The 12,450-nt window shown below is 37.6% G+C and overlaps 2 protein-coding genes and 1 pseudogene across 5 annotated transcripts; 1 reads left to right on the forward strand and 2 right to left on the reverse strand.

Moving 5' to 3' along the window:
* Positions 1-1,689: 1,689 nt before the first annotated feature.
* On the forward strand, positions 1,690-5,123 carry LOC117637066 (disease resistance protein RPM1-like). Of its 3 annotated transcripts, none has more exons than XM_034371828.1 (3): positions 1,690-4,339; positions 4,421-4,609; positions 4,859-5,123. In XM_034371828.1, exons 1-2 carry the CDS (start codon positions 1,838-1,840, stop codon positions 4,592-4,594), a joined length of 2,676 nt encoding a protein of 891 aa, XP_034227719.1. In that variant the 5' UTR covers positions 1,690-1,837; the 3' UTR covers positions 4,595-4,609; positions 4,859-5,123. The 3 variants fall into 3 exon arrangements, with proteins under 3 accessions (XP_034227719.1, XP_034227720.1, XP_034227718.1); XM_034371829.1 differs by having other exon boundaries at positions 4,475-4,609; XM_034371827.1 differs by having other exon boundaries at positions 1,690-4,609.
* Positions 5,124-6,262: 1,139 nt separating this feature from the next.
* Positions 6,263-12,450, reverse strand: part of LOC117636861 — an 8,592-nt pseudogene continuing 2,404 nt past the window's right edge.
* LOC117637067 (succinate dehydrogenase assembly factor 1, mitochondrial-like) lies at positions 8,503-11,508 on the reverse strand. Of its 2 annotated transcripts, XM_034371831.1 has the most exons (3): positions 11,383-11,508; positions 10,069-10,450; positions 8,503-8,590 (listed from the first exon to the last, which is right to left on the reverse strand). In XM_034371831.1, the coding sequence occupies exon 2, from the start codon at positions 10,364-10,366 to the stop codon at positions 10,070-10,072; it is 297 nt and encodes a 98-aa protein (XP_034227722.1). In that variant the 5' UTR covers positions 10,367-10,450; positions 11,383-11,508; the 3' UTR covers positions 8,503-8,590; position 10,069. The 2 variants fall into 2 exon arrangements, with proteins under 2 accessions (XP_034227722.1, XP_034227721.1); XM_034371830.1 differs by lacking the exon at positions 8,503-8,590 and having other exon boundaries at positions 9,905-10,450.

A 12,450-nucleotide genomic window follows, 5' to 3' on the forward strand; every position in this document is an offset into this window, starting at 1 on the left:
CAAAAAAAATGAAAAATAAAGTTTTGGGGGAGTAGAAGTCGGGATAGAGGGGGAGAGAGAGTTTAATATTAATTTTAATTTTAAAAAAAATTTAATTTATATTTTAATAAATTTTGATACAAAAATATCATTTTACCTCTGCATTTAACAGAAAAGTTAACAAAATTGACGGCATGACCATTTGTCTTAACGAAACTGAAGTTAGAAGACCACCGGAACCATTTTGGAAATTGAGGTACTCAAATGCAATTTGGGTCTAAATTCAGGGATTAATAAAACGATTAACTCTCTTATTAATTAAACTAATCTTGATTTTAATTTTAATGAAACTTACCAAGAAAAAAAAGCTATCGAGTACGGGTTGTAGGTGGGAAGTAGCAGCAGCATCGAATAGTTTTTTTTTATGGAAAATAATATGATTTTGAGAAGCTGCCTTATGAAACTTTTTATTTTTTAAAAAGTCTTATGGACCTTTGGATTCGACTCAAAATACAATATTCAGCAGAGCAATTACAGAAGAAAGTGATGGTGGTTTTAATTAACAAGAAGCATGAAAAGAAGACTAGTCGTTTGGCTCATCTTTCAACCCCATCTCCATATTCAACTTTTTTCTTTTTTTATTACGCTGGGAGGAAAGACAACCCTGAGCCTTCAATCCTAGGTGCCGAGCAGCAGGGCAAGAGAGGAGAGATACGAAGGCTTCACAAGAGATGTTACACTATAGGGCAGATACGAAGGCTTCACAAGAGATGTTACACTATAGGGCAAACTCTCTCTCTCTCTCTCTCTCTCTCTCTCTCTCTCTCTCTCTCTCTCTCTCTCTCTCTCTCTCTCGTAAACAAGGAGCATGTATTAAGATTACTAATTATATATGGAACACTGCTTCGCTCTTTCCTGAAATGAGGCATTCATACTTCATGCAAATCAAAATTTGACGCATATCAAAATTAATTCAACAAAAATAAAAAAGAAGAATTTCAACAGCACACATGTCAAACTATGATCAGCATAAAAGTGGGAGTTCCTAGCATAAAAAGTGGGAGTTCTTACTTCTAGAAAATGAGGCAAGTATTTTCCTAATATGTGTCAATGTGTCATTAGATTAATCTAAAGATCTTTATTAAAGAAGTCCTATATTTTTAGGTGAGCTGGAATGCTTAATTGGATGCACGCATATTGCATTCCTCTTTAGCCTTCAGTTTGGAAATTATATCTCAATACAGAAGTTGCATCAGATTTGTTTATTTGATCTAAAGTTTTGCCTAAAGCTACGAGATTCACTTACCTATATGCAATCCTAAATATCATATTTTCAAGTCAAATCAAAAGAGGAGGGAAGCCGTTCATTCGGGTAAAAAGGTACATTTGTTGTCATAATGTACGTAACAAAACTTTCGGTTATTTTGACCTTTTAAAAAAAAAATATTTATTTATTTCGCACTGACCACTTTAGGACCTCTCCGTAAATCACGTTCGCCTTTGGGAAAATTTCTTTGGTCCAAACGGGTAGTAATAATGCAAGAAATTTTCTTTTTTCTCAGTTAGCTCTTGCTTTCATGTTTACAGCTGTTTTTTTTAATCGGTGGCTGTCCCATCTTGCATTGGACCTCTTTGTTCTCTTCTTCGAGAAATTATAAAATAGCACTTGCCACTGATCACTTGAGAATTTGAGAGAGGGAGTGGAGAGAGGAAAGAAAAACAAATATGAATAAAAGAAAAGAAAAGAGAGAGAGGGAGTTCCACTGATACAATTTCAAATCACGGAAATTTCTTGCACATATTCAAATTCAAATTCGTTCTACCATTGTGAGTAACTAGTTTGGATAGAAGGCCAGTTATGGCCTTGCCAACAGACCTCTTGATTGGCAAAATTGTGACCATTTTTGAGAACGAAGCATCCTCCATAGCCGGTGTTCGTGATGAAATTGATGACATCAAGCAGGAGCTTGTAAGCATGAAGGCCTTCCTAAATGATTTTGAGGGCAAGAAGGCACTCACCGAAGGTGGGGAGACGTGGGTTGCAAGCGTCAGAGGCATGGCCTATGATGTTGAAGACATCATTGACGAGTTCATGTATCACATGTATGAGCAAGGATGTCATAAGGGCCGATTTGCAAGGTGGCTCCACCATACTATTCGCATTCCGCAGAATGTTTGGTTCAGACGTCAAATGTCAAAGAAGTTGCGGAAAATCTCAAGAATGATTAAAGCCATTCCGGAGAGGAATCAGAGATATGGTGTCGGTGGATTAGAAGGAACAAGTAGTACTTGTGATGATGTTGGCAAATGGATGCGGAACCAAGCAGAATCTTCTCTTTTTATTAAGGAAGATGAGCTCGTGGGGATTGAAAGAAAGAAGCAACTATTGATGAATTGGTTGATGAATGGAGAGGAACAGCAAACGGTTATCTCTGTGGTGGGGATGGGCGGATCAGGGAAGACGACTTTAGTTGCCAAGACCTTCAACGACGAAAGGGTCAAGAAAAAATTCCACTGTTGTGCTTGGCTAACTGTTTCACAAACTTATGTGATTGACGACTTGTTTAGAAGCTTGATTAAGGAATTCCACGAAGCAAGGATGGAAAAGGTCCCTGCAGACATGAATTCCATGACATATAGAGAATTGCTACAGGTGCTGGTCAATTACTTGGAGTCTAAAAGGTACATGGTTGTATTGGATGATGTGTGGGATATCAAACTTTGGAAAGAAATGAGGATAGCACTCCCAAATACACAGTTTGGAAGTCGAATCATGCTTACTACTCGAAGAGAAGACGTAGCATCCTATTGTTTTGGAGTACAAAGTCATATTCACCACATTCAACCCCTCGAAAAGAATGATGCTTGGGCGCTATTCAGCAGCAAAGCATTCTCAGCTTACCAGAAGAAAAGTTGTCCACCAGATCTTCAGTCATTGGCTGAGGAACTTGTTGAAAAGTGTGAAGGCCTACCTCTGGCAGTCATGGCTTTAGGTGGTCTGATGTCTTCCAAGAAGTCATTAGAATGGATCAAAGTCTACAACAGCTTAAACTGGCATCTAACTAACCATCCGTTACTAGAGCCAGTGAAGAGCATCTTGTTGTTTAGTTTTGATGATTTACCATACCCATTGAAGCACTGTTTTCTATACTGTTCCCTTTTCCCAGAAGACTATTTGATTCGAAGAAAGAGGCTCATTAGGTTGTGGATAGCTGAAGGGTTTGTCCAAGATGAAAAAGGTGCCACAGCAGAAGAAGTTGCTGAGAGCTATCTTATGCAGCTCATTTTCCGTAGCATGCTACATGTTGTTCTGAGGAATGAAAGTGGAAGGCCCAAAGCATGTAAGATGCATGACCTTATGCGGGAGCTTGCTCTGTCTATATCAGAAAAAGAAAAGTTTGGTGCTGTACATGATGGAAAAGAAGTTATGGACGAAGTTCAAGTGCGCCGCTTGTCAACTCAAACCACTGGAGGAGAAATTAAACTAGGCACTGGTATGGCACAACTTCGTTCTTTTCTTATGTTTGTTAGTGACGTGTCCTCATCCTCTTCCTCGAATACATTGCCTTCCGGATGCAAATTGTTGAGGGTGCTAGATTTGCAATATGTTCCAATTGATATACTGCCAAAAGAACTTGAGTACTTATTCAATTTAAGATACTTAAATTTAAGGGGAACTCCAGTTAAGAAGCTTCCTGAATCCATTGGAAAGCTCTGCAACCTTCAAACTTTGGATATCAGGGACTCAAAGATAGAGGTACTTCCAAGTGGAATTGCCAAGTTGCAAAACTTGCGCCATCTAATTATGTATCGTCGCACTGAAGAGCATAGGGGCTTCAGATATGTGAATGGGACAAGATCACCATCAAATATATGTATGTTGAAGAAATTGCAAGTTTTGGCTTGTGTTGAATTAGAACGAAAGATTGTTAGACTTGTGGGGAATATGACCCAACTTAGAAGGATTGGAATTACGAATGTGAAAGAAAGAGACGAGATGGACCTATGTGCCTCAATTCGAAAGATGAAGCAACTTCACTACTTGTTTCTAATGACAAGCGATGAAGAGGAAGTTCTTCAAACAAACACACTGTGCTCACCTCCTCCCCATCTTCGAACAGTTATTTTGAATGGAAAATTGGAAAAGGTACCACGTTGGGTCTCCTCACTCCAGAGCCTCACACATTTGAATCTGATTTGGTCTGGAATTGAAGAAGATTTACTACCTTACATTGAAGCACTGCCCAATCTGGGAAGGCTTACACTCGTTAATGCATATGCTGGCAGAGAGTTATGTTTCAGCAGAGGCTTTGCAAAGCTTACGAAATTGGAATTGTCTATTTGCCACTCATTGAACAAGGTAACTATAGAAAAAGGGGTGATGTCAAATCTCCAATTCTTATGCCTTGAAAACTGCCCAAAACTAAACATAATGCCACAGGGTCTTGAATACCTCACTGAACTAAAAGTATTGACATTGGTGGTTGTATCAAAGGAACTCAAGGATTCCATACAAGAAGGAGGTGTGGATCATGAAAAGGTACAACACATCCCTGAGATCTACCATTATTACAAATCGTCACTGGGGATGATGTGTCGTGAAAGCTTGTCCTAGTTGTTTTGGAAGGAGGTATGTAAGGTTCTAATTTTTCTTTGGGTCTCTTGGTTTTCTTTTTTCGTTTTTTATATATGCCTTGATTTCCCTAATCTTGCATCATATAAACTATTCTAGTACGAACTGTTGTCATCCACAAATTTGTTAAGGCCATGTATTTTTGTCCATGGACTAAAGGTCTGCAATAGTTAGTTTCAATAGCACAAGAATTTTGTATTGAAATTCTGTTTGATTATCATTTCGCTTTTGTTGTTTGCCATGCAGAATCTAGTCTGAGACGGAAAGATTTTACCCAATTGCGCCTAGAAGAACCCTTGCTTTCTTGTGTGAGGCTGCAAATCTTAATTATTTTCCATCACTATCTCAAGTTTTATTTGAAGCGATTTGATCATTAGTGAGTTTTGCTTTGAGACTATGGAATCTTATGTAATTTGATTCGTGAGTGTGTTTGCTATTTGATTATGTAATGCCTTAAGAAGCACTAATCAGTATCTAATGCTCAATTTGATTTTGAGAGTTTCCTATACTTGTACATTGCTAATTATCTTCTCCTGCTCCAGAAAACTTTTAACAAATGTAGAACACGTATAATTGTATGGTGAAAAACTTGATAAATAACATCCGTAACAATGCACGGCAGGGGCATGGTGAAATCAGGGAGAAAATGAAAACGCTGCCTACTTCATTTCCAAATAATTTAGCGAAGCAGAGAACAAAATGAGCAAAGTGAATGAATATGGTTCTGTGGATTCTCACTTTGCTCATGGAGGAATCATTACTCGTAATCAAAGTTTTCCATATTTTTACATTATAAATTCCAAGATCTGAAGTCTGTGAACTTGAACTCCAGTTGACTTTTCAAAATCAAAAGAGCTTCCAGACGCAGAAACTATTTAAAAGCACGGCTGAACGGCCTGAGCTGCTTCAAATTATGAACGAGACTATTTAAAAGCTTAATTCTTGGCTAATGCTGGAGAAGCCACATGCTGGTGGGTTTTGAGAAGATTAAGGATGAATCTTTATTAATGGCTGAGAATTGAATCATGGGGCGACCTTTCACCTTGCAGAAGAAGTCGGAGATGATGTTTCATAAATTTGGTCAATTTCGCGGATGTGTTGTACCTTTGGATGATCCACGCCTCCTTCTCGTATATTTTCTGTAAGATTCATCAGAACAGACCCCAATCTCAATGTTTCTAGATTCCTAAGGAATTCAAGACCGAGTGGTAATGCCTTTAATTTCATGCAGCAATGAAGTATTAACAACTGGAGTTTCGGCATCACACCTTCTATTGTTATATTTTACAAGAAGGGGAAATTAAGCAACTCCAAATGTGTGAGCCTTGCAAAGCCTATATTGATGCACAACTCATTCCCAACATAGGCATTAACAAGGATAAGCCTTCTAAGACAGGGCAGTGCTTCACTGTGTGGTAGTAGATCTTCTTTAAGTCTAGACCAACGTAGACTGAAATCTGTGAGGCTCCTGAGTGAAGCAAACCAATTTGGTACAGTTGCTAGTTTGCTGCTCAAAAGAAGCCTTTGTAGGTGTGACGAGAAGCAAGTGCATCGATTCGAAGAAATTCCTCTTCACTTGTAACCAACAAATACAGGTAGCAAAGGAGCTTCATCTTTTGAATGGAATGCCAATGTGAGTAACCAACAAAGGTTCATCTCATTACTTCCTTTTACATTTGTAATGCCAATGTGAGTAAGCTGGGTTATGTTCCCAACAAGTTTAAAAAAGTTTCCTTCCGAGTCTGATTCAACAAATGACAAAACTTACAATTTTTTCAACATACAAATATTTGATGGTGCTCTAATCCCTTTAGCATATCTAAATTCCCAAGATGCGCCACTGTATCGATACATAATTAGATGGCGTAGGCTTACCAACTTGGCAATTTCTTTCGGAAGTGTTTCAATCTCTGTGTCTAAGGTTTTTGAAGATTGCAAAGCTGTCCTATGGATTCTGGAAGTTTTTTAATTGAAGTTCTACTCAAACTTAAATATCTTAAGTTGAATAAGTATATAAGACCATCAGGCAGTTCTTCAATTGGTACATCCTCCAAATCTAGAATCCTCAACAATTTGAATTGAGAAAGCAATGTACTTGAAATAGACGGCGAGAATACACCAGTGACAAACACATGAAATGAACGAAGCTGCGACATACCTTTGCATACTTTAATTTCTCCTTCAGATGACTGAATTGACAAACGACGAGCTCTGATTTCTTCCATTTCTTCTCTCCCATCATAGACAACACAAAACTTATCTTTTTCTAATGTGGACAAAGCAAGCTCCCGCATAAGATTGTGCATCTTACATGCTTGTCTTATAGTTGGACACCATACAACCTGCAACATCATACGAAAATTGAGTTCCATAAGATAGCTCTCAGAAACTTCTTCCAGTGTGACCCCTTTAACATGTTCAACGAAGCATTCAGCCATCCACAATCTAATAAGCCTTTCTGCTCGAATCAAATAATCTTCTGGGAAAATTGAACAATATAGGAAGCAATGTTTCAGTCGATATGGCAAATCGTTGAAACTGAAAAACAAGATTGTCTTCACAGGTTCTAGGAAATGATCATTTATCAGATGCCAATTTATGCTGTTGCAGACTTTTCTCCACTCCGTAGATGACTCCTTGGAAGACATAAGACCACCTAAAGCTACAACTGCTAGGGGTAGGCCTTTATATTTCCCCAAAAGTTCCCAAGCTGATGATTCAAGCTCTGGTGGACAACGTTTGTTATGGTAAGTTGAGAATGCTTTCTTGCTGAAGAGCTCCCAAGCCTCATTCTTTTCCAACGGTTGAATACGATGAACATGGCCTTCTACTACAAAAGAATAGAAGGCTATGTCTTCTTTTCGAGTAGTGAGCATGATTTGACTTCCAAGCAGTCTATTTGGAAGTGCTATCCTCATTTCTTTCAAAAGTTTTATATCCCACATGTCATCCAATACAACTAGGTACCTTCTAGACTCCAAGTAGGTTACGAGTATATATAGCAATTCCATATAGCTCATGGAATTTAAGTCTGCAGCTGCAGGGACCTCTTCCTTCGTTGCTTGGTGGACTTCCTTGATCAATCTTCTAAACAAATCTTCAATCACATAACTTTGGGAAACCGTAATCCACGCATAACAGCTGAAATGCCTCTTCACACTTTCACTGCTGAAGGTTTTTGCAACTAGAGTTGTCTTCCCTGATCCTCCCATCCCGACCACAGAGATAACCGCTTGTTGTTGTTCTCCGTTCATCAGCCATCCCATCAATACTTGCTTCTTGTGTTCAACCCCCACAAGTTCGTCTTCCTTAATAAAAAGGGAAGACTCTGCTTGGTTTTTCACCCATTTTTGAATGTCATCTAAACTTGTTCCTTCTAGGGGATCAATATCGTATCTTTGATTCGTCTCTGTAATGTCCTTGATGGTTTTTGTGATTTTCTGTAACTTTTTGCCAATTTGACGCCTATACCAAAGTTTCTTTGCAATGTGAATGGCTTTGTGAAGGCAGCCTGCAAATCGACCCCTATAGTTTGGAATGTGAATGGTTTTGTGGAGCCACCTTGTAAATCGACTCCTATACCATAGATACTTAGGGTTGTGTCTGGTTTTGTGGAGCCACCTTGAAAATCGACCTCTTTTCCAATGGTTTGGAAAGCGAATGGTTTTGTGGAGCAAGCTTGCAAATCTACCCCCACTCTGCTGCTCATGCATGTGGTACATGAACTTATCAATGATATCTTCAACATCATAGGCCAAATCTCTCAAGCTATCTACCCATGTCTCCTCTCCTTCCGTCCGCGGTTTCTTCCCCTCAGCATCCTTTAGGAAGGATTTCATGCTTATAAGCTCTTGCTTAATCTCGTCAACTTGATCACGAACACCTACTATGGAGGATGCTTCGCTCTCAAGAATGCCTACAACTTTGCCAATCAAGAGATCGGTTGCAGCTGAGGCTATATTTGCTCTTCTACTGTATCTTCTTAATCATAAAATCATATGATCAGAAATGGAATTGCCCTTACCGTCTCTCTAAGAAATTTTGTGAGAGAATTTCTGGAGTGGTAAATCAAGACATAGAATAGAGTTGAAAACATAATTAAATGGAAATTAATAGATAACAATCCAAAATTAGAGTAGAGAGTGACATAACTATAGCAGAATCCAAAATAATTTCAGTGACCATTTCAACTTTGTAGGGGATTCTGGTGCTCCATAAATGAAAGAAATTAGAAATCTTTTCTTAATCACACCAAACTGCAAATGTTGCCTCACTTACATTACTATATCAGACTGACATGTGGGTGATTAAATATATCTTGGGTTCTCTGAACTCAGAAGCAAGTGATGTAGTGAAAATGTGAACAAACTGTGTGTACTTTGTCATATGCATGTAAGTCCACTCCCTCCTTCCAACTTCTATTAAAATATATTTTCCTTTGAATAGAAGTGCTGTCATATAATTATTTATACAATTTTGATCCCCATTAAAGGAAGATTTCTGCTACCCAATTAAATAAACAGAGCATGTATAAGTGGTGTCAGACTTTGATTAATCTGAACCTAAAATGCAGCATCCTTCATAGTCAATGTAGTCTAGAAGGCAGCACACGTTAGGGGAAGAGTGAAAGGAAGTCGCATAAAGTTCACTTCTTTAGGTTAATGGTTTATGGGATGAAGTTGATGAAATAAATAAACTAACAAATTAAAATTGAGAAAGAAAATGCAAAAGAGAGATCAAAACTGGTAAACTTCTATATATATGTATATATATATATATATATGTTTCTAGTTCTTTTAATACAAGCGATAATCGTCTCTAAATTAATCTAATTTACATGGAGGGGGATTCGAACTTGGGTGCAAAGGGTCCAGCTCATTGCATTGGCCAACTGACTTAACCCACATTTGCATATTATTTGTCTCACTTTATAAGACAGATATATCAGTTATACTAGATGGAAGATTGGGCAATATAAGCAGGCCCTCTTTCATATCCCATGAAAATAATAAGCTCATAGTAAGAAAAGCAGTGGTTTGCTTCAATGCCATTTTCTTTTGATACAATGGATTGCTGTAATTGTAATCAAGATGCTTTTGTGCAGTGAGCCATTAAGTTGAGGACAATGGGGAGGCACGTTCGCAGGATATTTTTTATTTCAAGTTTGTTACTACTAAATGCAACTTGGAATTATATTTCAAAAGTAATATTTGCTTACCATTCGCAGGATAAGCTATTATTATTATTATCCGGAAGATAATAAATACACATAGCCTTAGAAGACCATGACCATCAATGAATCGCACAATTTAGAGCTTTCTGAATAGCTTACATTGAGATTTTATAGTAACATGGAAATTTCAGCCAAAAATTTATTTTCCTCTGTTACCCTGTTTAAACAATGGATCAAACTAAATTTGGCTCGACAAGTAAACAAGAATAGATGAAATTCTAACTTCAATTTGTAGGATGTTTTGTCTGCGAGAAACTGACATTCAGGGCTGATAATCCAACAACATCGGGGCTCCTGAGCTGATCAAGCTGTTTCTTAGCACGGCGAAGCAAGTACTCAATGTAAAGGAAATTTTTGCGGTCTACCTCCTTGGCATTGCGGCGGAACTCACTTGACACAAGTGACTCAATCTGCTGTCGATCTTCAGCAGATTTTGCACGGGCTGCCCTCAGAAACCCTCTGTATAGACTAAGGACTTGTTTCTGCATCCCAGAAAGCCTTGGTCCTCTGGTGGCTCCCATTGCATCTTCTTTTGTTTGGCACCAGATTTGCTTTTGAGAAGAACTTCAAAACGTTATGGAAATATTTTGACTTTGTTGTTTATTCTGTATAGAAACATAAATTAGTATATTTATTAAGCTATAAGTTTAAAAAAAACAATTAATTACCACTCAAATAGAAGAGGGTTCCTATCACAAAGCACAACAACTCACATGAAAAGCTGATCGCCAGATACAACCAATACAAGCATTGAAAAATTCAATTAGGTGTTGGATTAAACTAACAAAGCCATGTTTTGCATAACACTGCTTCAAAACAAGCAGCAAGAAATCCAAGTAATGGCTTAATCAGAAATATACAAGTACAGCAAGATTGATTGTAAAGATATCATGGTTCGTATGCATATTGACATGCTTAAAATGAACCTAGCTACAATGCAATATTGACATCTTTTAAAATTATTTTTTCCCTCTCACTCCATGATGCAATCCATGGAGGACTTTCCTCATACAGGTAGTGAGCATGAGAGCAAAATGTAGCCTTCAGCAATTCCAAGTGCAGATAAGTTCTGCCCTTGATTTGATTCAGATGCGCATACATTCAGAGGAAAGGAAAGACATTATAGATTATATCCTGCGTAATATCGAGAGATGAAAATGTGATTAAACTGGAGCAACTAAACAAAGAACACATGGAAAAGACCTAACTTTCTTGTCATAACATAACGCCATTTTCAGGTAGACTCGGGACTAAATTAAAAGATGTGATTAGTAAGGGAAACAAACAGTGATTAACATCTCTAGGGCGCAATAGAAAATTGGAAATACATATGAAATGTTGGGAACAGTCTCCCAAATCAACAATCTAACAACATTTAAGTAACACCCAGAAGCTAACTTGTTCAATTTTGTTAGTAATTTGATGATTTTTGCGACAATTTTGAGCAATTACAAATCGATGATATAATAAGTACTCAGAATTACAAAGATACCCACAAAATAAAACAAAGAAATCAAACGGAAAAAGCATATAATACCTGTAGCGTAGAAGTCGAAGAACAGCCAAAAACAAGGAGAGAGGAAACAAAGATGAGAATGACGACCAAGTGTGCCCAACTAGGGTTTGCCAGCCCATGTGCACAGTGCACGTGAGTCACGAAAAATCGAAGATTGTTTTTCAATTTCGTCAATTTTGACCGTGTGATTTCAATTCTAAGCAATTTAGGAATAATTCTTAATTTCTGTCAAAAAATTGTAACTGCCCTTACTTATGAAACATGTGCCCAACTTGTTGGGGTATTATAAGAGTCAAAAGAATAATATTAATTCGAATAATTTTGTGGATAATCTTACCCTTAACTGTAATTCGGCTCTCTCTAAATATACCATGTCTATAAATAATATATTGTATAGATGTTTAGTATTATTTTATACTATTTACGTTTCTTGTTGTATGGACACGGTATGTTGCTTATACTCGACTTACAATATTTCTTTCTTTAAAGAGTATAACCGTATGACCATACACTATAAATAGAGTATAGCCGAGCGGCTATACTCAAAAAATTGAATATTTTAAAAGTGGGTGTGAGACTGGTAGTCGTGTTTGTTTCTCTTCTTTTATTTTGTCAATGATTGGACCTAAATGCCCCTCCACGTGAAGGACATGTATTCGATAAGTAATGCACTTACAATAATTTGACAGAAACTGTATCACAGAGTCATCTGTAAAGTGACAATCTTTTCATTGTCATTCGCATAGCAGTTAGTTTGAGCTTCATTATATATCTGCAAATAAATAACGGCATACATGGTCATCAATTCCTGCCATAGCCAGACGGACCATATGGGGTAACACAAGTAAAGCAAAACTAAAGGAATTTGTAGGAAAAGTGTTATCTGTCCTTACCTTAAATGACAATGACTTCTGTTTTCCTTTTTGCAGCCCACTATTAGACTGATGAACTCCCTCTCCAAGTTTGCCCAGTTTAGATGTTTTAAAAGCAGCATGTTCAACCCCAGGAATTGGACGACTCCCTTTCAGTTTAGACTTGTTAGCAATATTGAAATTGTCTTCCTTGACAAGTGCAGATGACTCTAAAAAC

This window comes from Prunus dulcis, chromosome 8, assembly GCF_902201215.1.
Source record: "Prunus dulcis chromosome 8, ALMONDv2, whole genome shotgun sequence".
Taxonomy (NCBI): domain Eukaryota; kingdom Viridiplantae; phylum Streptophyta; class Magnoliopsida; order Rosales; family Rosaceae; genus Prunus; species Prunus dulcis.

Coding starts and splice junctions, on each gene's coding strand:
- LOC117637066 (XM_034371827.1), top strand. CDS start 1,838: ATGGCCTTGCCAACAGACCTCTTGATTGGCAAAATTGTGACCATTTTT.
- LOC117637067 (XM_034371831.1), bottom strand. CDS start 10,366: ATGGGAGCCACCAGAGGACCAAGGCTTTCTGGGATGCAGAAACAAGTC.